At 45.7% G+C, this 25,388-nt stretch overlaps 1 protein-coding gene across 3 annotated transcripts in view; it reads right to left on the reverse strand.

The window, feature by feature from the left end:
- The window catches only part of ENTREP2 (endosomal transmembrane epsin interactor 2), a 1,396,283-nt gene that overhangs the window by 716,159 nt on the left and 654,736 nt on the right, over positions 1-25,388 (reverse strand). For all 3 annotated transcript variants that reach the window (XM_073652930.1, XM_073652929.1, XM_073652931.1), the window contains exon 3: positions 4,185-4,295. In XM_073652930.1, coding sequence (XP_073509031.1) covers positions 4,185-4,295 — 111 coding nt within the window. The remainder of the gene's footprint in view (positions 1-4,184; positions 4,296-25,388) is intronic.

Consider the following 25,388-nt stretch of genomic DNA (forward strand, 5'->3'; position numbering starts at 1 on the left):
TGATTGGCTACTATGGGCAACAAATACCATTTTAATTTAGACAGGGTCCCCTATCTCTCCCATTTTCTTTTATGCAATGTGTTTTACTTCTGTACTTCAAATCTGAAACAAGTTCTATTTTTACCTATCTGGTTGTTACTTATCTCCAGCAGAACAAAGTACTAGACAAACACATTAGACTTCAGTATTAGGCTGATCACTTCTTTATACCCAAAGAGAAGTGCCAAGACTTGTACATCAACTTTGAGGCACCTTTCAGTTTTAAAATACTGCAGGAGTATTTTTTTCCTAGGGTAGCGGAAAAGCTGAGATTTTTTATCACTGTACTATGGTTTAGAAATACGATGTAATTCAAATATAAAATATAAATAATATAAACTGAATTGAACCTGAAGGGAACTGAAGGTAACTGGATACTTGGACACTGTAAACAATGTTTGTCTTTGTTTTCACTCTCTCTTCTATAATCCTTCACTTTTTACAACCACCCCTAATCCCTACACCCAGCACCGAACTCCTCATATCTCCCTCCATCCTACCCATTCATCTCACCCCCTCCTCATATTTGTTCCTCAACATTCAATCCTGTGTCTCTAAGCACAGACAGCCACCTCATGGTCTTTCCTGCTCCCACCTACTAACGCTTTCTCTTCTCCTCCTCACTGCTGGCAACATCTCCCCTAATCCTGGCCCTCCTCACCACATCCCACAGTCACTCCCACTTCCTATCCACGATCCATCACAAACTCTCAAAACCCTTCTAACCTCATACACATCCGCTCAGATCCCCCTTCCCCAGCCCCACTAACAGGAGCTCTACCCCTAATCCCTACACCCAGCACCGAACTCCTCATATCTCCCTCCATCCTACCCATTCATCTCACCCCCTCCTCATATTTGTTCCTCAACATTCAATCCTGTGTCTCTAAGCACAGACAGCCACCTCATGGTCTTTCCTGCTCCCACCTACTAACGCTTTCTCTTCTCCTCCTCACTGCTGGCAACATCTCCCCTAATCCTGGCCCTCCTCACCACATCCCCACAGTCACTCCCACTTCCTATCCACGATCCATCACAAACTCTCAAAACCCTTCTAACCTCATACACATCCGCTCAGATCCCCCTTCCCCAGCCCCACTAACAGGAGCTCTATGGAATGCTCACTCCGTTTGTAACAAACTTTCCTACACCCATGATCTTTTCACCAATAACAAACCTTCCTTCCTCGGCATCACTGAAACCTGTTTCACCGCCTCTGACACAGTCTATCCAGCAGCACTTTCATACGGTGGATTCCACCTTTCCCACACACCCCGCTCCAATGGCAAGCATGGTGGAGGAGTAGGTTTTCTCCTGTCAGACAACTGCTCCTTCACCCAAATCCTACTGCCACCCTCCGTTACTCTCCCCTCTTTTGAGGTGCACTGTATGCGCATCTACTCCCCCTCCAACCTCCAACTGGCTGTCATCTACTATCCCTCAGAACCTGCCACCACCTTCTTAAACCATTTCACCACCTGGCTACTTCACTTCCTTTCCACTGACATCCCCACCATCATCATGGGTGATTTCAACATCCCCATTGACACTTCTCTGTCAGCTGCCTCTAGGCTTCTATCTCTCACTTCCTCCTTCGGCCTTGCTCAATGGTCTTCTGCCACCAATCACAAATATGGCCAAACACTGGACCTCATCTTCACCCGCCTCTGTTCCCTATCTAACCTCTCTAATTCACCTCCCCCACTATCTGACCACAACCTACTTACATTCTCTACCCTCTCCTCTCAAGTGCAACAATCCCCACCGCACAAACTTGCATACCCTTGCAGAAATCTTAAACACCTTGACATACACTCACTCTCCGAATCCATCCTCCCTCTTACAGACATTAGTTCCTTACATGACGCGGATGTTTCTGCCGCTCTATATAACACCACAACAGCTGCAGCTCTCAATTCGGTCGCCCCCCTCACACATACCAAAGCTCGCACAATCAACAGGCAACCCTGGCATACCAGCCTAACCAAAGAACTGCGACGCGCCTCCAGGGTTGCTGAGCATAGATGGAAAAGGTCCCACTCCAATGAGCACTTCATCGCATTCAAACAGTCCTTCATTACCTTCAAATCCACACTCACTGCTGCAAAACAAACAGACTTCTCATCTGTCATATCCTCCCTGTCTCACAACCCTAAACAATTATTCAACACCTTCAATTCTCTCCTACGTCCCCCCTCCTCTCATCTCAGCCGAAGACTTTGCCTCATTATGCAAGCAGAAGATTGACACCATCAGAAAAAGCTTTTGCCTAAAGTCCCCCCAGCCCCTCCTCACAACTACTCAATCCTCCTCCTCCAAAACCAGCTTCTCCACCATTACGGAAGAACAATTTTCCTCTTTACTCTTCAAATCAAATCTCACCACCAGTGAACTTGACCCAATCCCGTCTCATCTCATCCCCAACCTTACCACAGTCTTTATCCTAACCCTTACCCACCTTTTCAACCTATCACTAACAACCGGTGTCTTCCCCTCATGCTTCAAACATGCCTCGATCACACCCATCCTGAAAGAGCCCTCCCTCCTCTCTGACTAGCTATCGCCCCATATCACTTCTCCCTTATGCCTCAAAACTACTGGGACAACACGTCCACTTTCAACTGTCCTCCCTCCTCTCCTTCTGCTCTCTCTTTGACCGCCTCCAATCTGGCTTCTGACCACACCATTCTACTGAGACTTCCCTGACTAAAGTCACCAACGACCTACTAACTGCCAAATCCAAGCGACACTACTCTGTACTCCTCCTCCTAGACCTGTCATCTGCCTTCGACACAGTGGACCATTCCCTCTCACTACACATTCTCTCATCTCTTGCCATCAAAGACATGGTCCTATCTTGGATCTCCTCATACTTAACAGACAGGACATTCAGTGTCTCCCACTCACAAATCAACTACTTAACTCACCCCCTATCTGTTGGTGTCCCCCAAGGTTCAGTCCTAGGGCTCCTGCTCTTCTCCATCTACACCTTTGGCCTGGGACAACTCATAGAGTCTCATGGCTTTCAGTACCTCCTCTATGCTGACGACACAGATCTACCTCTCTGGACCCGATATCTCCTCCCTACTAACCAAAATCCCACAATGTCTGTCCGCTATCTCATCCTTCTTCTCTGACAGATTTCTAAAACTTAACATGGATAAAACAGAATTCATCGTCTTTCCTACATCACATTCATCCCCCCCACCTGACCTATCTATCAACGTCAATGGCTATGCACTCTCCCCAGTCCCTCAAGCTCGCTGCCTTGGGGTAACCCTGGACTCTGATCTCTCCTTCAAACCACGTATCCAAGTCCTTTCTACTTCCTGCCGACTCCAACTCAAAAATATCTCCCGGATCCGCACATTCCTCAACTACGAATCTGCAAAAACAATAGTGCACGCCCTCATCATCTCCCGCCTCGACTATTGCAACCTCCTGCTCTGTGGCCTCCCCTCCAACACTCTCTCACCCCTCCAATCTATCCTAAACTCTGCTGCTTGACTAATCCACCTGTCCCCATGCTATTCCCCGGCCTCTCCTCTCTGTCAATCCCTTCACTGGCTCCCCATTGGCTAGAGAATCCAGTTCAAAACCATAACCCTGGCATACAAAGCCATCCACAACCTGTCTCCTCCTTATATATCTGACCTAGTCTCCCGGTACATACCAGCACGCAACCTCCGATCCTCACAAGATCTCCTTCTCTACTCCCCTCTTATCTCCTCTTCCCACAATCGCATACAAGATTTCTCCCGTGCATCCCCCCTACTCTGGAACTCTCTACCCCAACACATCAGACTATCACCTACCATGGAAACCTTCAAAAGAAACCTGAAGACTCACCTCTTCTGACAAGCCTACAACCTGAAGTAATCATTGCTCCACCATACTGCTGCACGACCAGCTCTACCCTCACCTACTGTATCCTCACCTATCCCTTGTAGATTGTGAGCCCTTGCGGGCAGGGTCCTCGCTCCTCCTGTACCAGTCGTCGTCACGTTTTGTTAAAGATCTTTGTAATAGTTCATATATGTATACCCCTTTTTCACATGTAAAGCGCTATGGAATAAATGGCGCTATAATAATAAATAATAATAAAAATAATATACTGTATAGTAGGTCACAATATGGGTACTTACCAATCGACAGCCTTCAAGAGAACTGACTAGCTGAGCATTTTGACAAGAGAGAATGGAACCCGCTAAGTTAAGCATGACACAAACAGCCGACAGCAGCATAAAAAAGGTTATCTGAAAATAAAACACAAACAGCAAATTAGTGGTAATGCTAAAATAAAGCTAGAAAATAAGATCGAAAAATTATCCAAAATATAACAGAAAGTCTTCATGAATGCATCCATCATTGATTACAGTTCAAAAGATAAGCTGTATCTGTTCCGCATTATTTATACTGAAATGAGGTGTATCTTGAAGTTTCTGAGCACCAATGCAAAATCGGTACCTCCTGTAGTGTGTTATTTTTTAAATAATTAAATTTTCTCCCATTTTCTTCTAAACAGTGTACGGAATTGTAGTGTTTTGCTTTGTACATTTCTCACATCCGGATACTACCACAAGTGCTTACACCTGAACAATGGACACTGGGTATCAGATTCCCTCCAATCTGATAATGATGACCTATAATATAAAAATAGTGGACAGAAATCCAATTGGTATTCCAGTCTAAGCAAGGAATAACTTATCTACTTCATACACAACTGTTAGATCCATGTGGGATTTGTGTCCCCTAATTATCCCCTGGCCACAACTTAGGTTAGTTAATATTCCAATTTATCAAGAAATTATGTCTATTATTTGCATGTAAGCATTGAAATGCTTTACTGATATTATAATGCTGTTAGAAAGGTAGAAAAGGACAGAACATCTGATTTACTACATTTTCACTGCTAAGAGCCTTGGCTTGCCTTTGTAGTAAATTGGAGACTACATGTGTCTGAGAACAAGAAAATCCACAAGCATTTCAGTAATGGACTGAGATGCTAAATAGCTATTCTGTATCAAGCTACAGATGTGACCTGTGCTCTGGCTGATACTGAATCACAGCATTTCAGCTATAAAAAGTATTAATGAGTCATACATCTGTTTTTAGTTGATCTAATAAGAGTATTCCGGAACATGCGATGGGACGCTGGCCATTTCATGCGGTACTGGCTTTCATGCATAATTAGTCACTGTGCTCTATATTTTGGTCTATAGGTTTTGTCAGAGCAAAAAGATATTGGAAATGTTTTATATTAGTCTGGTAAGGTCATACTACGTTATATCATCATACCTCATGAAGTGTATTAGAAAAGCTAGGTCCTAAACGGGTTCTAGAGAGCTCATAAAAATAAGCTCTGAATGTTGGCTTGTAATATACTTCACGGCAAAATTCAGCCTCCAAGACTTGGAGATGGCTGACTGGTACTGTTTACCTACAAAGACATATACATACAGCGTAGTAGGCGAGATACTAAAGACCGCAGAATGCATTTTTTATTTTTCTATTTATGTAATGGTAAAAAGAGCATGATTTAAACCTTTAACTTTTTTTTAATATACAGTGGTGGCCAAAAGTATTGGCACCCCTGCAATTCTGTCAGATAATACTCAGTTTCTTCCTGAAAGTGATTGCAATCACAAATTCTTTGGTATTATTATCTTCATTTAATTTGTCTTCAATGAAAAAACACAAAAAGAATTGTCCTAAAGCCAAATTGGATATAATTCCACACCAAACCTAAAAAAGGGGGTGGACAAAAGTATTGGCACTGTTTGAAAAATCATGTGATGCTTCTCTAATTCGTGTAATTAACAGCACCTGTAACTTACCTGTGGCACCTAACAGGTGTTGGCAATAACTAAATCACACTTGCAGCCAGTTAACATGGATTAAAGTTGACTCAACCTCTGTCCTGTGTCCTTGTGTGTACCACATTGAGCATGGAGAAAAGAAAGAAGACCAAAGATCTGTCTGAGGACTTGAGAAACCAAATTGTGAGGAAGCATGAGCAATCTCAAGGCTACAAGTCCATCTCCAAAGACCTGAATGTTCCTGTGTCTTCCGTGCGCAGTGTCATCAAGAAGTTTAAAGCCCATAGCACTGTGGCTAACCTCCCTAGATGTGGACGGAAAAGAAAAATTGACGAGAGATTTCAACGCAAGATTGTATGGATGGTGGATAAAGAACCTCGACTAACATCCAAACAAGTTCAAGCTGCCCTGCAGTCCGAGGGTACAACAGTGTCAACCCGTACTATCCGTCGGCGTCTGAATGAAAAGGGCCTGTATGGTAGGATACCCAGGAAGACCCCACTTCTTACCCCGAGACATAAAAAAGCCAGGCTGGAGTTTGCCAAAACTTACCTGAGAAAGCCTAAAATGTTTTTGAAGAATGTTCTCTGGTCAGATGAGACAAAAGTAGAGCTTTTTGGGAAAAAGCATCAACATAGAGTGTACAGGAAATAAAAAGAGGCATTCAAAGAAAAGAACACGGTCGTTACAGTAAAACATGGCGGAGGTTCCCTGATGTTTTGGGGTTGCTTTGCTGCCTCTGGCACTGGACTGCTTGACCGTGTGCATGGCATTATGAAGTCTGAAGACTACCAACAAATTTTGCAGCAAATCGTAGGGCCCAGTGTGAGAAAGCTGGGTCTCCCTCAGAGGTCAAGGGTCTTCCAACAGGACAAAGACCCAAACACACTTCCAAAAGCACTATAAAATGGTTTGAGAGAAAGCACTGGAGACTTCTAAGGTGGCCAGCAATGAGTCCAGACCTGAATCCCATAGAACACCTGTGGAGAAATCTCAAAATGGCAGTTTGGAGAAGGCACCCTTCAAATATCAGGGACCTGGAGCAGTTTGCCAAAGAAGAATGGTCTACAATTCCAGCAGAGCATTGTAAGAAACTCATTGATGGTTACTGGAAGCGGTTGTTCGCCGTTATTTTGGCTAAAGGTTGTGCAACCAAGTATTAGGCTGAGGGTGCCAATACTTTTGTCTGGCCCATTTTTGGAGTTTTGTGTGAAATGATCAATGATTTGATTTTTGCTTCATTCTCTTTTGTGTTTTTTCCTTGCAAGCAAATTAAATGAAGCTAATAAGACCAAAGAATTTGTGATTGCAATCATTTTCAGGAAGAAACTGAGTATTATCTGACAGAATTGCAGGGGTGCCAATACTTTTGGCCACCACTGTACATACTTTTTTTTACCTTTTTTCCTTAGTCTTCCTAGAACACTTAAACCTGCAATTGTTTAGACTGCACTGCATTAAAAATGTAGCAATTTCTATAAAGCCCTTCATAGAAGTACTACGTTGGAAGACATGGGGCCCTTCCGTAGACCCTCGCTGTCATGAAGCCTTCCTGTTGAGCACCTGTGATCAAGTCTTAATAATTAAAGGGAACTTGTCACCAGTTTTTGAGTCTCTGAACAGATACCACCACCTTTAGCTGCTCCTGCACGTGAAGACGTCCATCAGACCGGACCATCCTCATGTAAATACAGGGTGGGAGCAATTAAAATGGTATTTTTGGCAGTATACAGGGGGAGTCAGGAGATGATAGACATGTTTGTGGAATGCAGCACAGGAGCAGACAAAGATGGTGGTATTTGTTCAGAGTTTTATAAACTGGTGACAGGTTCGCTTTAATAATTCCATCTAACTGCTTAGATGCCGCAGTCACGATAGAGATCTAAGGGGTTAAACTGCAGATACCTGTTTGTATAGAATGGGCTTGGAGGAGGAGAACCTGTAATACTAAAAAGCTCCACAAATTCATGTACCCAGCACATTTGTTATCATAAAAAATGTTCAGCCTGTTTAATTTTGTTTAATATCATATTGTAAGAAGAATCCTGTACAGTATTGCTGGCGTATGAAGAAATTATTTTGCACCTTGCCTTTCATGGTATTTCACACACTTTTTCCTTCTAGTTACAACCTAAGATTATGCTGTTATTCTAAATATCACCGCACTCCTCTTTCATAATTAACAAACGCTTCCTTCTTCTTTTACGGAATTTCTTTCATTTATGTTTTTTGCGGAGGATGCCATTAACCATGTGGCTGGCTGCCAAAATAAGGCTCTCTCCTCCATTCCATTTGTAGCTTCCAAATCATATCATTTGTGCATTGTAATAAAAGAACGTAATGTCAAAGTTCTCTGCCAATCCGAATTGAATTATAAAAGGTGCCTCATGCTAATGTATCTATTTCATTTGTGCAGCAGCCTTTGTAAGGGAAAGTTATAAATGAGGTCTAATTTTCTTCATACCACCTACAGCAGTAACCAAGAAACCACTGTATTTCATTATGGTGTGAAAGAACAGTTATGTGGGGGTTTCATTTGAGGAACGGAGGAGTTGTTTAACCATTGTATTTAAAGAGAATGCTCCACACATGGGCTAGTAAATCAATGCTTTGCGCAAGAGGTTTGCTAAAAGCCCATTTTTTAGGCTATTAAGAATAAGCAGGTGTATACAGTATGTGCAGTTAACAGTCTAATACATATTACTCCGATTAGGGTTTTTTCTTCTCTCATTAGCATTAATCATGTTTTGGTTGGTAAAGATCATTTGTTGATTTTGTGTTCGGTAAGAAGGCAAGCCTAACGCATGACTGGGGTATTATACAGCAGTGTGTCATAGTTTTGCTCAAATCTCGAGACAATAAAAAAACAAAACATGGATCTATCTGTGATGCGATAATTACCAGTTTCCTACAATGTCAGCAAACAAAGGCACGGAGGTTAGACTAATGCCTCTTTCACACATCCTTTATTTGCAGTCAAAGTATGAACTGTAATGACTGGACTGTCCACAGGTCTTCTGACCCGTAATCCACAGCCTTATAGCCATATATGAGGCTGTTGAGTTTGGGACATTGTTAGGTGTCAGTCTGTTGCTGGATTCAAAATGGGTCCAGAGCCTTCTGTGGTCTCCCATTTTGGTCCAGCCAGGGCTGATACTGCTCAGCATAGTCATCAGCTCCAACACCTAGCTGGTCCACAAGTGGTACAGATTGTCTCCCAGGTATTTGTGCCTAGCAATGTTAAGCATAGGTTGCGGAGGGAGACAGGGCTTTTGGAGTCTAAGTCCAGGATTCGCCACACTGAGCATGCCCGTGACCTGGCGGATCGTGATTGGTGGTTTGGCACCCACCTGACCCGGTGACCTGGCACTGCATGATTGGTCCACGGGTGGTGTCACCAATGGCACGTCGGAGGGCAGGGCTTAGTCTTTAAAAGGCCCGCCCACAAACATGGCGGCACGCTCTGATCATTGAGCAGTGATGCTGATGTGTGAACGACTGTGTTCCACGTAGCTTCCATAGGCAGGTGTAGTGGAAATGTGGCGCCCCTGAGGGTTCGACTGCCACAGGAATGCTGCACATCTCCAATGGAGTGTGGAGTTCTTCCTCTGAGGTAAGGCCGGTGTGATGGTAGTGACCTAGCCTTTTGCATCCAACACCACATTTCCACCAGAGGGAGCTTGTATGCACTAGGTGCTGCTCCCCTGGTTACAGGGAGACTGGGGAACACAAAGTGGTAGGAACCAGTTAGTGGGTGTGGGTGGAGGAACAGTTAGTTAGTTACACTTATAATTTCATATTTAATAGAATGCCATCTTTGATCTTGGTCTTTCTGCTGGTTCTTTCTGGTCCTTCAATCCTTTGATGGGTCAAACCTGGTCCTGTGTGGACCTGTCCTTCTTAGTGGTCGTACTGTGCTGTCATGAACTGTGTGTGATGTGACTTCCCTCCGGGAGCGCAGATCCTGTGTGGGCCTGCACCGGTATGGGACACAGCCCTCGTACCCCGATCTTTGGGACGAGAGGTAGGTTGCAGACAAGGAATGTCTCAACCCGGCCAAGGACCAGGATCAAGAAGGCCCGGGAGCTTTAGAGTGGGGCTCCCTAGCAAATAGGTCCCGGGGAGGATGCAGACGGAGTTGAGCATGCCACCTGTCCTCGCCTACCTGATCTATTCAGAGGGATTCCGGCTGCAAGAGGGGTACCGGCCCCCGACACCCGACCTCGCACTCTATGCCCAGGAAGGGAAAGCCTGGTTAGGCCCTGAGGATCCCGCCGGGCCTCGGATGGAGAGGAATTGCCACCCGAGCCCTACACCTGAGAGGAGCTCAGAGGGAGACCTGGCCTATCTGCTACACATGCACAGACGGGAAAGGGTGAAGTCTGTAGTGCAGGAACACTCTGGTGTAGGGTCGCTACCGAACACTGGACTTCCTCGGAGGTAGTAGGACCCCCGTCCCTGGTGGCCGCAGGACTCCGTGAGGAGCAGGGAGAAGCCTTGCGCTGCTTAAGAGAACTGTGAGTAAAGCCTTGGAAATTCATACCTATGGCCTCCGGACTGTTCATTATGCGCCATACCACGCGATGCGGTACCCGTACTTCCACACTACTACTCCCCCTCCATCCTGCTTTGCCTGCCCTGAGGCCATGTTCCGCCTGTGGGGAGCAGCGAGAACTTTAGCCGCCATGACACCGGGCCTCAGCGGACTGTAGCGGCACTGGTGGCCCTTCACCAGACACCACAGGTGGCGTAGTCGACAATTACCACTCAACCCGGAAAGCCCTAACATCATTTTTAATGTGACGGCCCTGGGCACGGAACGGGTCCAGGCCACGGCTGCATCCCCCTCAACACCTGACCCGGCTCCGAGTATCCCCCATCTTCCCAGGGCAGGGCTGTGAGCGTCACATCACTGGCGTAGTCGGCAGGATATCGTGCTCGCAGCAACGGAGAATAGTGCCCGTTGCTATCGGGTACTGTGTGCCTAACACCTTGAACTGTTGTTTTACACTTAAAATGGCGCCCGTCCAAGAAGAACAGGCGTCATAATGCTGTGAAAAGACTGTCTTCGTACACCTCCCATCGTGGGCTGGGCTCCCGCTTGGCGCCAAAAATGTGGACTGCCCCTTCCATCAGAGACTGTCCGCGGGGTAATGCCCGTCAAATTGGATGGGCTGAACGAAGGCGGGCCTGTCAGCATTCCGCCCAGGAACCGCCCCGAAAGAGGAGGAAGAAGAAGCAAAGCAACAAGGTGCGGCCATTGCAGTCGGAGCTTGGCAGTCAACGGAGGCAGACATGGATGTCTCTGGGGAGCGAGACCATGCAACCACTGAACCTGGTTCAGGCCCTTCACCTGGCAGAGAGCAAGGCGGCAGCGTATTGACTCCGGGAGATATTGAGTTTCTCCACATGGAAGCTCCGGGACTTGCAAGGAGACAGAAAGAGGCCCAGGAGGCGGCGACGGCAGCGTGGAAAGCGGAGATGCTGCAACGTATCCGAGACCGCTGCCGAGGAGTGGAGGTTCCAGGACTAGTAGACTCGGAGGTCGAAGTGGAGAGTGACCTAGCGGCGGGTGGGTCTGCAACCCCTGCCCCAGCTGCACAGCCAACAGAGACTATCCTGGACCTCATGGCGGAGTACATATTCCCCCACGCGGTCACCTAAGAGCAAGCGCTAGCTCCTGAGCTGCAATCGGCAGCCATCGGTGGGGACCTGCGCTGTCGCGAAAGCTCAGAAACGGAGGTGCCTGGAGCTGCAGAGGAGGCTACCGGCTCCAAACCGGACTGGTCCGCATCATCCGAGGACTTGCAGCAACCAGTCCTCACCCCGCTACCTGCACCAGCGGTGACCTGGCCCGAGGCCGAAGAGTGGGCCTGGGAAAACCAGGGGGGCGACCTAATGGGCTTCCCGCGGGAGACCCGATCAGAAGCGCGAAGGAGGAGCCAATGGTGCAGTGACCAAATCTTCTAGCTAGCACGGGAGCAACGTCGGCGGGAGCAACACTGCGAGCGCCTCGAGGTCAAGACCAAGGCTGCGAAGACTCGGGTGCATCAGGAGGAGGCCACCCGTCCCAGTCCCCGATATGAAGGCCAGATCGTACGTTTTCACCATGGAGAGGGCTGGGGGTTTATCCGGTGTCCCATGTTCCAGGACGATGTGTTCGTCAGCCGGCGGGACGTCGAGCCGCGCCTTAAGAAGGGACACCCCGGCCGGAACCTCTTCCCGGGCGATGCTGTGACTTTCACTCGCCACCAGGGGGAGCGGGGGTGGTACGCCCTGGACGTCCGCAAAGTGTCTGGGAGTGACGCCACCCCGCCCCCTCAGCCTCAGGTGACCAGCTAGCCTCTGTCGGGAGGAATGAGCCCTTCCCTCCACGACAGCCCCAAGTCTAAAGCAGCCCCCGGCTGCTGTTGTTGTTTAAGGTTTAGATAATTGCTGCTATTTTTGTGTTCTTTTTCCTCGATACAGAGACTTTGGTCCCTGTGGACTATGGCAGGCGGCGGACTGCATTGTAAATAGTTATGCCTCTATTTAGGTGCTTCTTATAGGTTTTATACAAAACCGTGCTTTCCTTCTACCTCAGACCTCAGAAGCAAAACCTGTCTGGAGTGGCTTGTGTGGGGTCCAGCTCCGGATCTTCATGCCCTGCAGCCACCCCAGGGCCCACGTAGAGGGTTTAGGGCAGGTCCCTCTTGCTACTGAACTGACCATCGTCACCTTTAAGCAGTCCGCTGCCTTGATCAAAAAGTGTCTTGTCTTAATTTATAATTTTGCACTTTTATATATTTGTACTTTTATAATTTTATACTTTTGCACTTTTGTATTCTCATAACCGTTATGCAACGGTACAAGATACGTGCCTCCCATAAAGGGATGATAGTTTTACTTGTTATAAAAAGAATTTTCCTGGGTGTTGTTTCCTTTGCAGCCCGCGGACATGCTGTGTTTTACCAGGGGGGAATGTGGCGCCCCTGAGGGTTAGACCGCCACAGAAATGCTGCACTTCTCCAATGGAGTGTGGAGTTCCTCCTCTGAGGTAAGGCCGATGTGATGGTAGTGACCTAGCCTTTTGCATTCAACACCACATTTCCACCAGAGGGAGCTTGTATGCACTAGGTGCTGCTCCCCTGATTACAGGGAGACTGGGGAACACAAAGTGGTAGGAGCCAGTTAGTGGGTGTGGGTGGAGGAACAGTTAGTTAGTTACACTTATAATTTCATATTTAATAGAATGCCATCTTTGATCTTGGTCTTTCTGCTGGTTCTTTCTGGTCCTTCAATCCTTTGATGGGTCAAACCTGGTCCTGTGTGGACCTGTACTTCTTAGTGGTCGTACTGTGCTGTCATGAACTGTGTGTGATGTGACTTCCCTCTGGGAGCGCAGATCCTGTGTGGGCCTGCACCGGTATGGGACACAGCCCTCATACCCCGATCTTTGGGACGAGAGGTAGGTTGCAGACAAGGAATGTCTCAACCCGGCCAAGGACCAGGATCAAGAAGGCCCGGGAGCTTTAGAGTGGGGCTCCCTAGCAAATGGGTCCCGGGGAGGATGCAGACGGAGCGGAGCATGCCACCTGTCCTCGCCTACCTGATCTATTCAGAGGGATTCCGGCTGCAAGAGGGGTACCGGCCCCCGACACCTGACCTCGCACTCTATGTCCAGGACGGGAAAGCCTGGTTAGGACCTGAGGATCCCGCCGGGCCTCGGATGGAGAGGAATTGCCACCCGAGCCCTACACCTGAGAGGAGCTCAGAGGGAGACCTGGCCTATATACTACACACGCACAGACGGGAAAGGGTGAAGTCTGTAGTGCAGGAACACGCTGGTGTAGGGTTGCTACCGAACACTGGACTTCCTCGGAGGTAGTCGGACCCCCATCCCTGGTGGCCGCAGGACTCCGCGAGGAGCAGGGAAAAGCCTTGCGCTGCTTAAGAGAACTGTGAGTAAAGCCTTGGAAATTCATCCCTATGGCCTCCGGACTGTTCATTACGCGCCATACCACGCGACGCGGTACCCATGCTCCCACACTACTACTCCCCCTCCACCCTGCTTTGCTTGCCCTGAGGCCACGCTCTGCCTGTGGGGAGCAGCGAGAACTTTAGCCGCCATGACACCGGGCCTCAGCGGACTGTAGCGGTGCTGGTGGCCCTTCACCAGACACCACAGGTGGCATAGTCGACAATTATCACTCAACCCGGAAAGCCCTAACATCATATTTAATGTGACGGCCCTGGGCACGGAATGGGTCCAGGCCACGGCTGCATCCCCCTCAACATCTGACCCGGCTCCGAGCATCCCCCATCTTCCCAGGGCAGGGCTTTGAGCGTTACAGAATTAGGCAGGCTAGTGGAAATAGGCAGGTAGCTCCGTCTTGCAGTCTGGCTCTGCCATAGGGGTTGCCTAACACCCCGAGCAGCCTGCAGACGTCCTGTCCACGGCTATCGCCTGTCAGCCACATGGAGTAACACCCTGCAGTCCGGTAGCACGCCGGCTGGAGGCACGTGTACCCATCGGCGAAGTCACACACTCATCCTAGCGCCGCCACTGTAGTCCCTGTGCTGTAACAGGACTACGGATAGTTTTTTCCGCCTATCTCTCGTGCTGCTAACGGAGATAGCGCGAATTGCTATACCCGTTCCAGTGTGCAGAAACACGGAAGGGTTTAACATTTAAGTTGGTTGCTTTCCTTTCCACCCGGAAAGTGTTCGGCAGCAGTCCACCAGGCTGCATTGCGGACCCCGGGGTCGGTTGCGTTCCATTATATTAAAGTTGTTTGCAACCGCCCTCCTAACAGTATCAGAATGCCAGGGTGTTGCCGAACATGGCTGACAACCAGCAACTGCAGCGTTACATACAGCAACTGGAGACCAGACTTAGGTCTCTGGAACAAGCTCCGGTCGCTGATATCACTGCAGTAGCTACCCAGGCGGCTTCGCTAGCAGCCAATCTGGTTAACTCGGCTGCGATAAATGCTGCGACAGCTGCAACTGCCCCATTACCCCGTTTCGCTCTCCCGGAAAAATTTTCTGGAGACAGTAAATCCTGCAGGGGTTTTATTAATTTATGCTCCATTCAATTGGAGATTATGGAGGCACGGTTCCCCACCGAAAGAGCCAAAGTGGGTTATGTCATCTCATTACTCTCCCACAGGGCTCTGGAGTGGGCTACTCCTCTATGGGAGCGGAATGATCCGGTTGTAGCAAATGCGGGTCTTTTCCTTAAGACTCTAAAAGTGTATTCCTAGGTCCTCAGATCACGCATGATTCGGCTCTTAAGCTCCTTGCGTTGATCCAGGGTTCGGCCATCGCCAGCCACTATGACATCCAGTTTAGAACCCTAGCGGCTGAACTGGATTGGTCTGAGCGGTCGCTTATCCCGGTGTTCTGGAGCGGCCTGGCTGGGCATATTAACCCCTTAAGCCCCGGAGCATTTTTCGTTTTTGCATTTTCGTTTTTGCTCCCCTTGTTTCCAGAGCCATAGCGTTTTTATTTTTTGGTCAATATGGCCATGTGAGGGCTTATTTTTTGCGGGACGAGTTGTACTTTTCAACGCCATTACTAGTTTTATCATATCCTGTACGGGAAAACGGGAAAAAAATTCCAAGTGCGGTAAAATTGCAAAAAAAGTGCAATACCACAGATGTTTTTTATTTATTTTTTTTACCATGTTCACTGAATGCTAAAACTGACCTGCCCTTCTTATTCTACAGGTCATTACGAGTTCACAGACACCAAACATGTATAGGTTCTTTTATATTTAAGTGGTGAAAAAAATTCCAAAATTTGGTAAAAAAATAAATAAAAAAAAAGCGCCATTTTCTAAGACCCGTAGCGTCTCCATTTTTCGTGATCTGGGGCTGGTTGATGGCTTATTTTTTGCGTGCCAGGCTGACGTTTTTATTGATAGCATTTGGGGTAGATCCGATGTTTTGATCGCCCGTTATTGCATTTTATTGCAATTTTGCGGCGACCAAAAAACGTAATTCTGGCGTTTAGAATTTTTTTCTCGCTACGCCGTTTACCGATCGGAATAATTCTTTTTTTATATTGATAGATCGGGCGATTCTGAACGCGGCGATACCAAATATGTGTATGTGGGGTTTTTTTTTATATATTTTATTTTGAATGGGGCGAAAGGGGGGTGATTTAAACTTTTATATTTTTTTATTTTTTTTTATATTTTTAAAAACTTTTTTTTTTTACTTTTTGCATGCTTCTATAGTCTCCATAGGAGACTAGAAGCAGCAGTTGTCCGATCGCCTCTGCTACATACAGGGGACGAGCAGGTCCCCTGCATGCAGCAGAAATGGTCCTGTGCTATGAGCGCCGACCACTAGGTGGCGCTCATAGCGACAAGATCATGACAACCACAGGCGTCTGCTGCAGACCCTGGGTTGTCATGCACGCCCATCGGCGACCCGCGATCACGTGACGGGGTCGCCGGTGGGCGGGGCTTATGACGCGCTACCCGGAAGCGCGCGTTAAATGCTGCTGTCGGAGATTGACAGCAGCATTTAACTGGTTAACAGCCGCGGGTGGATCGCGATTCCACCCGCGGCTGTTGCGGGCACATGTCAGCTGTAAGAATCAGCTGACATGTGCTCGGTTCAGTGAGGGCTCAGCGCCGGAGCCCTCACTGAACCGGCGGTACGCAAAAGTGCGTACTAATACGTCCCCGGTAAGTAAGGGGTTAAAAATGCTCTATCTACCAGAGAGATTCCAACCTCCTTGGAGGAGTTAATCCCTCTTGCTAACCGAATTGATTTGCATCATGCTGAACACAAATTAGAACTGGAGGTTCCGAGACCCCAGTATCGGTTGGCACCGTCCTTCTCTAGACCCGTTTCCAAACCCGCAACTCCTGACTCTGAGCCTGAGGCCATGGATATATCCCGGACGGAGTCTAGTCCCTCTCGTTCCCGACCTGCACATCTCTTGGAGGACTACGTTAATAAGGGTTCCAAGCAGTTGGGAAAACGAGTAGGTCTTACCACCGCTGGAGGAGGTGTGTTAGATTCGGGGGCTTCTCCCTCCAAATTATTATATAATGTGACATTGTCCTTTGGTACATCTGCAGTTACTCCAAGGCGGGGGTGGATTCTGGTGCTGATGGCAATTTTTTATCATCTACGTTTCCCAGAGGCATGCCATCCCTATAGAGTTACTGTCAAGACCAATGAACATTAGTGTTGTCAATGGTTCATTCCTGGACGCGCAAATCACCCACCAGTCGATTCCCTTCACCATGTCATTTCCTCAGGGCCACAGGGAGGCCATCTCTTTTCTTATTATTCCTGGTGGATTAGATGAGGTGTTATTGGGTCTCCCCTGGCTACGTTGTCATACTCCACATATTGACTGGAATACGGGGAGAATTTCTTCTTGGAGTGAGAATTGTGCGTCTTAGTGTATGGTCACAGCCACACGGAGGGTAGTCTCTGATTCCTCTACCGTTGTGGCTTCTGGTACAGATTCTTTGTCTGTTCTCAGGACCCGGGTCTTGTCAGACTATGTCGGAAAGAACTCTCAGGTAGAGAGAGTGGCTGCAGTGTCCTCTAGCCAGGTTCCGTCGGGGAGGACGTTTGTTTCCCCTAATCTACAGAATATGGTGCTCTCCTGGGCTCATGCCCCTAAGATCGGAGCCCATCTGGGGGTCAAACGTACCACTAAGTCCCTTCAACGATCCTATTGGTGGCCCCGGTGGCGCCAGGACATCAAGGACTTAGTTCTCGCGTGCCGGGTCTGTGCGAGAGATAAATCTTTCCACCAAAGTCCAGTTGGTCTTCTCCATCTGTCACCCGTGACGAACTCCACACATAGAGAGTCGGTTGTCACTTCTCGTCGTCCTGCCCCCGTATCATATCCGGGCGACAGAGTGTGGCTCACGGCTCGCAATACTAAAGTGCGCGGGGAGTCTGCTAAGTTTGCCCCCCATTTTTAAAAAGGGTACCCTGTACTCCAGAGGGGTCAGGGTTCTGTGAATTCTCTCTGTGACCCGGTGGACCACATTCATGCTCCCCTGCTCATGGAGGAAGATGAGCGTCAAGTGGAGGGGGATATTAGAGGGGGGGGATAATGTTAGGCGTCGGTCTGTTGCTGGATTCAAAATGAGTCCAGAGCCTTCTGTGGTTTCCCATTTCGGTCCAGCCAGGGCTGATGCTGCTCAGCATCGTCGTCAGCCCCAACGCCTAGCTGGTCCACGAGAAGTACAGATTGTCTCCCGGGTTTTTGTGCCTAGCAATGTTATGCATAGGTTGCGGAGGGAGACAGGGCTTTTGGAGTCTAAGTCCAGGATTTGCCACACTGAGCATGCCTGTGACCTGGCGGATCATGATTAGTGGTTTGACACCCACCTGACCCGGTGACCTGACACCGCCTGATTGGTCCACGGGTGGCGTCACAAATGGCGCTTTGGTGGGCAGGGCTTAGTCTTTAAAAGGCCCGCCCACAAACATGGTGGCGTGCTCTGATCATTGAGCAGTGATGCTGATGTGTGGACGACTGTGTTCCACGTAGCTTCCATAGGCAGGTGTAGTGGAAATAGGCAGGTAGCTCCGTCTTGCAGTCTGGCTCTGCCATAGGGGTCGCCTAACACCCCGAGCAGCCTGCAGACATCCTGTCCACGGCTATCGCCTGTCAGTCACGTGGAGTAACACCCTGCAGTCCGGTAGCTCGCCGGCTAGAGGCACGTGTACCCGTCGGCGTAGTCACACACGCATCCTAGCGCCGCCACTGTAGTCCCTGTGCTGTAACAGGACTACAGATAGTTTTTTCCGCCTATCTCTCGTGCTGCTAACAGAGATAGAGCGAATTGCTATACCCGTTCCAGTGTGCAGAAACACGGAAGGATTTAACATTTAAATTGGTTGCTTTCCTTTCCACCCGGAAAGTGTTCGGCAGCAGTCCACCAAGCTGCATCGCGGACCCGGGGGTCGGTTGCGTTCCATTATATTAAAGTTGTTTGCAACCGCCCTCCTAACAGACAGGAGATCCACGGCCGATCCGTGCATCTTGGACCATGAAACTTGGATGTGTGAAACTGGCTTTAAAATGAGCAAACAAGGAATGTGTAGAATTAACTCCATGAATAGGAGTTTTAGGAGCAAACAATCAAGATGCACTCTTATTTTAAGTAATTAAGGGCTAGGTAATGTTAGCACCACAAAAGAGGAACCTACTTTAACTTTTACTATGTGGTCCCATTACTACTACGTGTTGTATTTCCATTAATAACTTACTCATTTACTCCATTGCTGTATGCTCACTAAAATAAATTATAACTGTAATGTATTGTGAGCCCACAAGAAAATTGAAATATAGTCCAATGTCACTGAGTATTTTTGTTCATATTTTCTAACGATAAAGTGGACTAGTCACAAATACATTTATCCCATTTTAATGTTGAGTAGGACATAAGATTTTCATTCCTCTATCGGGGATTAGGTTCTTTTTAGATTATCTTAACCATCTTGTTTTTTTTCGGATCTCATGAATTGTTGAATAGTTATTAAAACTAATTGCACTTTAAGATGCAGAAAAGATAAAAATACAATATTTCATCAAATTACTTAAATGTAATTCATGAGTTATACAAAAGTGGGCAAAATTGTTGGTACCCTTCGTTTAATGAAAGAAAAACCCACAATGGTCACAGAAATAACTTGAATCTGACAAAAGTAATAATAAATTAAAAATCTATGAAAATAAACAAATGAAAGTCAGACATTGCTTTTCAACCCTGCTTCCACAGAATTTTTAAAAAATTAAACTCATGAAATAGGCCTGGACAGAAATGATGGTACTCTTAACTTTAATATTTTGTTGAACAACCTTTTGAGGCAATCACTGCAATCAAACGATTCCTGTAACTGTCAATGAGACTTCTGCACCTCTCGACAGGTATTTTGGCCCACTCCTCATGAGCAAACTGCTCCAGTTGTCTCGTGTTTGAAGGTTGCCTTTTCCAGATGGCATGTTTCAGCTCTTTCTAAAGATGCTCAATAGAATTTAGGTCAGGGCTCATATAAGGCTACTTCAGAATAGTCCAATGTTTTCCTCTTAGCCATTCTTGGGTGTATTTAGCTGTGTGTTTTGGGTCATTATCCTGTTGCAAGACCCATGACCTGCGACTGAGACCAAGCTTTCTGACACTGGGCAGCATATTTCTCTTTAGAATCTCTTGATAGTCTTGAGATTTCATTGTACCCTGCACAGATTGAAGACACCCTGTGCCAGATGCAGCAAAGCAGCCCCAGAACATAACAGAGCCTCCTCCATGTTTCACAATAGAGACAATGTTCTTTTCTTGATATGCTTCATTTTTCCATCTGTGAACATAGAGCTGATGTGCCTTGACAAAAACTTCCATTTTTGTCTCATCTGTCCATAGAACATTCTCCCAGAAGCTTTGTGGCTTGTCAACATATAGTTTGGCAAATTCCAGTCTGGCTTTTTTATTATTTTTTTTTCAACAATGGTGTTCTCCTTGGTCATCTCCTATGAAGTCCACTTTGGATCAAACAACGACGGATGGTGCGATCTGACACTGATGTTCCTTGAGCTTGAAGTTCACCTTTAATCTCTTTAGAAGTTACCATTCGTATTATCCGTCTCTTTGATTTGTCATCAATTTTCCTCCTGTGGCCACATCCAGGGAGGTTGGCTACAGTCCCATGGATCTTAAATTTCTGAATAATATGTGCAACTGTAGTCACAGGAACATCAAGCTGCTTGGAGATGGTCTTATAACCTCTACCTTTAACATGATTCTCTATCATTTTCTTTCTAATCTCCTGAGACAACTCTTTCCTTTGCTTCCTCTGGTCCATGTTGAGTGTGGTACACACCATGTCACCAAACAGCACAGTGAGTATCTGTAGCCCTATATACAGGCCGACTGACTGATTACAAGATTGTAGACAGCTGTGATGCTAATTAGTGGACACAACTTGATTTAACATGTCCCTTTTGTCACATTATTTTCAGGGGTACCATCATTTCTGTCCAGGCCTATTTCATTAATTTAATTTTTTTTTTTAATTCTGTGAAAGCAGGGTTGAAAAGCAATGTCTGACTTTCATTTGTTCATTTTCATAGATTTTTATTTTATTACTTTTGTCAGATTCAAGTTATTTCTGTGACCATTGTGGGTTTTTCTTTTCTGTGCGGTTGTTGTGACACATGAGCCTTCAAAGGTATTGAACATCAAGAGAAAGTGAGAGATCAGCTGCAGCCCTGACGGCACAGGACGTGAGTATAGGCTTCTTTAATTTATTCGCAATTTATTCGCAACAAACATTTAGATCTAGAAGGGGTTGTACTAGTAGTGGAAAACCCCTTTAAGATGGCCATGCACTTCAGAAAACCTTTAACTGACCGCTATTACCCCCAAATGTCCTCCTTTGCCAAGCATGTACTAAGAATCGGGAGACGTGAGCAAGCAAACACCTCTGGCAACAGCTTATTTCTCATAAAACCAGATCTGACATATTGAACTTCAACCGCCTAATCCTTCATTTTTCCCTACATTTCACATTGGGACACATCTAATAACATGACCGTCTGATCCACGCAAGTTAGGCCAAGTGTTGGAGTTCATTGTTTCACTTCATAATTTCCGCTTTGTGTCTTCAGACTTGTTTTCTTGGTGCCTAAATAAGCAATAGGTTTGTTTTTTTTATCATTAATAAAGAAAGTCTGAATAATTTGCACTTGCAATTTTTTTGGGGGGTTCCCTAGATTGGATGTTGAAAACAATGGAAAGTAGATCTGTCTGGTTGGAGTATCTAATAACCTGTAAAACAAGGCACTTTAAAAAAATAAAAGGACAAATTAACATTCCAGTTTATATCTGTCTAAACTGATGAGGTGATCTATGACTCAATATGTCACATGACTCTCAGTCTAAGGCCACATTCACACGTTCAGTATTTGGTCAGTATTTTACATCAATATTTGTAAGCCAGAACCAGGAGTGGGTGAAAAATACAGAAATGGTGACGTGTTTCCTTTGATTGTTCCGCTCCTAATTTTTTCTGATGTAAAATACTGACCAAATATTGAACGTGTGAATGTGGCCTAAGGGTCATTCAGACATTAGTGATTTTCTCGTACAAGAAAACCAGTCCAAGTTTCCTCACTGTGTTTTTATCAGAGTTTCATCAGTGTTTGGTCAGTGTCAGTTTTTACCCTCAGTGTTTGGTGAAAGTTTCATCAGTTTTTCTCAGATGAGAAACATCAACAAAAAAACTTTCTGTATCTTTTCCTATCTAGCAGTCCATGAAAAATAGAGGACACTTGGATGGCATCAAAATCCTACATGAATCCGTGATTTGGCACAGACCAAGTGAAAAAACACGGACATGTGAATGGTCCCATTCTCTATTATAGGTACAAGTGCTATCCATGAAGTAATCAATATTCATGGATTGTGCAGTTTATGCCGGTTTAATTACTAAGGACTCTTGAGTCCTGGCGATATGTCAGTCACAAGATTTTCTGCTGCTGGAATTCTCAACAATCAGGTATCAAGGAAAAATAGGGCATTAAACAGCTTTCAATATAATCAATGGATGACCAATGAGGGATTATTATTGTTGGGACATTCTACTTTGCCTAAAAAATGAGGGTCTGGAACAAGAATCTTACCTTTTTTTACCTCATAATTGGGCTTCTATAATAGGACAGTTATTACCTATACCTAAAGCATTGTATTTCCATGTGGTATGTATCATTGTAATGGCCACAGAAGTTAATTAGATTGTATGCACAACCTCTGGTGCACTCAGTAAGATGGTGCTTCTTTCTCCAAATAAAGAGTACTCTTTTTCTGCCAATTCTGCCATTAGTTTCTTGTTGTGATTCTCAGTTATATCAGTAAAAACCCAATTGGTGTAATCGTATTTCTGGTATCTTTAAGTTAATCAATTCCATTTGCAATCAAGAAAATGAGCTTCATGAAACAAGAAACCAGGGAGCAATAAGTGTGGACTAGAGATAAGTATTCGAGCGGAATTGAATTATCATTGAATATTACAAAAATTTACATGCTCCAAAATGCTGATTTTTTTGTAATTCGCTTCCATTCGGATTCAGCAAAATGGCAACTGCTGGTTGTCATTTTACTGAACTGTTATGGGCCATTAAAAGGTTGAAAACATAAATAAATATTGCTCACCTTACTGCCCAGATCTCTGGCCTCTCCGCTCCTCACAGTCACCTATCTGGTGCTCATCACATCTCCTTATCACTGTCTGAGCCTCTTCTTATAGCTCTAATGAGGCCCGGGTTGTTTTCAAGCTGTATGAGCAAAGTCCTGGCACTAGTTGTGATGTCATGACCTTACATGCGTGGAACCATCCCGGGTCTCATTACAGCCAGAAGTCCCAGCCTAGCATGAGGAGGGCCAAGGATTCAGCACTCGTACTGATGATAAAAAGTTGTGACGAGCACCAAATGGGTGATGGTGAGGAGGGGAGGGGCCCGAGAGTTGAGCGTTAAGGTGAGTCAGTATAAGGATTTTTTTAGCTTTTACTTCTTATGCTTATTATTGTCAGGCAAGGTGTGGGAAAGACTTAGTGCAACACAAAGGGAAGAGGGAAAGGGAGCCCAGACTCTAGGGAAAAGGGGGAGTGGAGACCTCCTAGGCTGGTCTAGTGTTACCCTGTCTCCCCTAACAACCCTATATTGGCTCTTCACCAATGGCCGCACGTGTGCCTCTCCCTGTCTTTCTCTGGTGTATGGCTAAGATTAAGGAAGGGAGGAGATGAGCACTAGTCGATCCCCAATGAACACTAAAGACAACAAAGGAGGACAAACAGGGGGAAATTGCTTAGCTTTAGATGACTCCGAACAAATGCACACACGTCTTCAAGCTCCAGAGAGGAAGAAATACTGCTCTTGCTAAAGCCTTCACAAGAAGTAATAAATATTGCCGGCACCTCCCTCTCGAACACAGCAGATATTTAGACACCCAGGCCAGGGTGTTAATCAGCCAGAGGAAGGTAGCTGCTGTGTCATAGAGACAGTCTCTAAGAAGATGTCTGTAATGCCAAATCTCCTGCAACCCACTGCAGGGCAACTGTCTGTCACTTCTGACACACCCATGACAATTATGTTTTGGGGACTGGAAAAACTCCAGAGCATAAATAGGGACAATCGATTTGCAGGAAATAATCTACAAATCAAATTTCCCGTGAAAATCGATGTGAACAGGCGAATTTGAATTTTGCCTGATCTGCTCATCTCTAGTGTGGACCAGTTTCTTCTTGAAAACATTATGATAATGATAAATCACTGCGCTTTATTGACATGCAAGTCAAAATCCAAAGACATATGGCCATCTCGTTGCTACCACAAAGTTTGGGATTTCCAGATGTTGATAATATAGACCTTTAGCTTTTTGGCACTGATACTAAAATAAATGCATTCCAGTGGCATTGTGCAAAAAAAAATTAAACAGATGGGATGTTAAAAAAGAACATAAAATATTGGGTTAAATCATGCTTACAAAGTACCTTACAAAGTTGGAACTCAACTACAAAGGCTACTGTTCCACTATAGAATGAAAATCTCCTGAAACTCGATCTGGCACACACTAAAAGCTCAGAAACAAAAGCAGAAGGAAAAAGAGCCATCTGGTCAATCAAATATATTTTTATTATTATTCGGATTTAATCTGGGACATATCATGCAAAAGGCAAAGAAGTCAAAAAAATTATATTTTTGCCAGTAGAACAAGAGGATGTTTCTAAACACTGCCTGCCAATTTATTGCTGCCCAGCGTCCCTAAATGTTATGTACTGGGACCACAGTCTGTGATGACTGGACACTTTTGTAAAAAGGCCAAACTAGCACTTGGCATATCAGAACATATTATTGTATTCCTTGCTTTTGATGTTGCTGGCAACATCTGGCTGTTCAATATGGAAACAATTGTGCCAATGATTTTAGTGGTTACAATGTATAAATTTGGCATGGTGAGTGCCTCATGAAGGTTTCTACAACACTCTACTTACTGTAGGTGTATAATTAAATTAAAACAATAGTATGTATTTAAGTAACCAATATTAAACATTCTAATAATCACAAATTCAGCAAGATATGCATCAGGTATAACTCTAAATGTTATCTATACAGTCATGGCCGAAAGTGTTGGCACCCTTGAAATTGTTACAGAAAATGAAGTATTCCAAAGAAAATGGAAACCTTGGGATCTTATTTCTCCTAAGATGGTATAATAATTGAAAACTGTATAAGTATTGCACTATTACTTTTGTTCATAATACCGTGAAATAGTTGATTATATGACTGACTACTTTACATGTTTTTATTATTAAGAGTTTTATATTCTCCTCTATGTATCACATTCAATACTGTATTATTTACAAATTTAATCTGAGTTCTCCAATTTCCCTTTCCCTTTTTTCCTATTCATTACTAGTTTTTCCCTTCCTAATAAATATTTACTCCTATCCCTCTTTTTCCTTTATTTCACCCCCTCCTTTTTTTTCTCCTTTCCCCCCTTTTTAA

The sequence above is a fragment of the Phyllobates terribilis genome, unplaced genomic scaffold (assembly GCF_046119375.1).
Source record: "Phyllobates terribilis strain yellow unplaced genomic scaffold, ASM4611937v1 Scaffold_11__3_contigs__length_659146591, whole genome shotgun sequence".
NCBI classification, from domain to species: Eukaryota; Metazoa; Chordata; class Amphibia; order Anura; family Dendrobatidae; genus Phyllobates; species Phyllobates terribilis.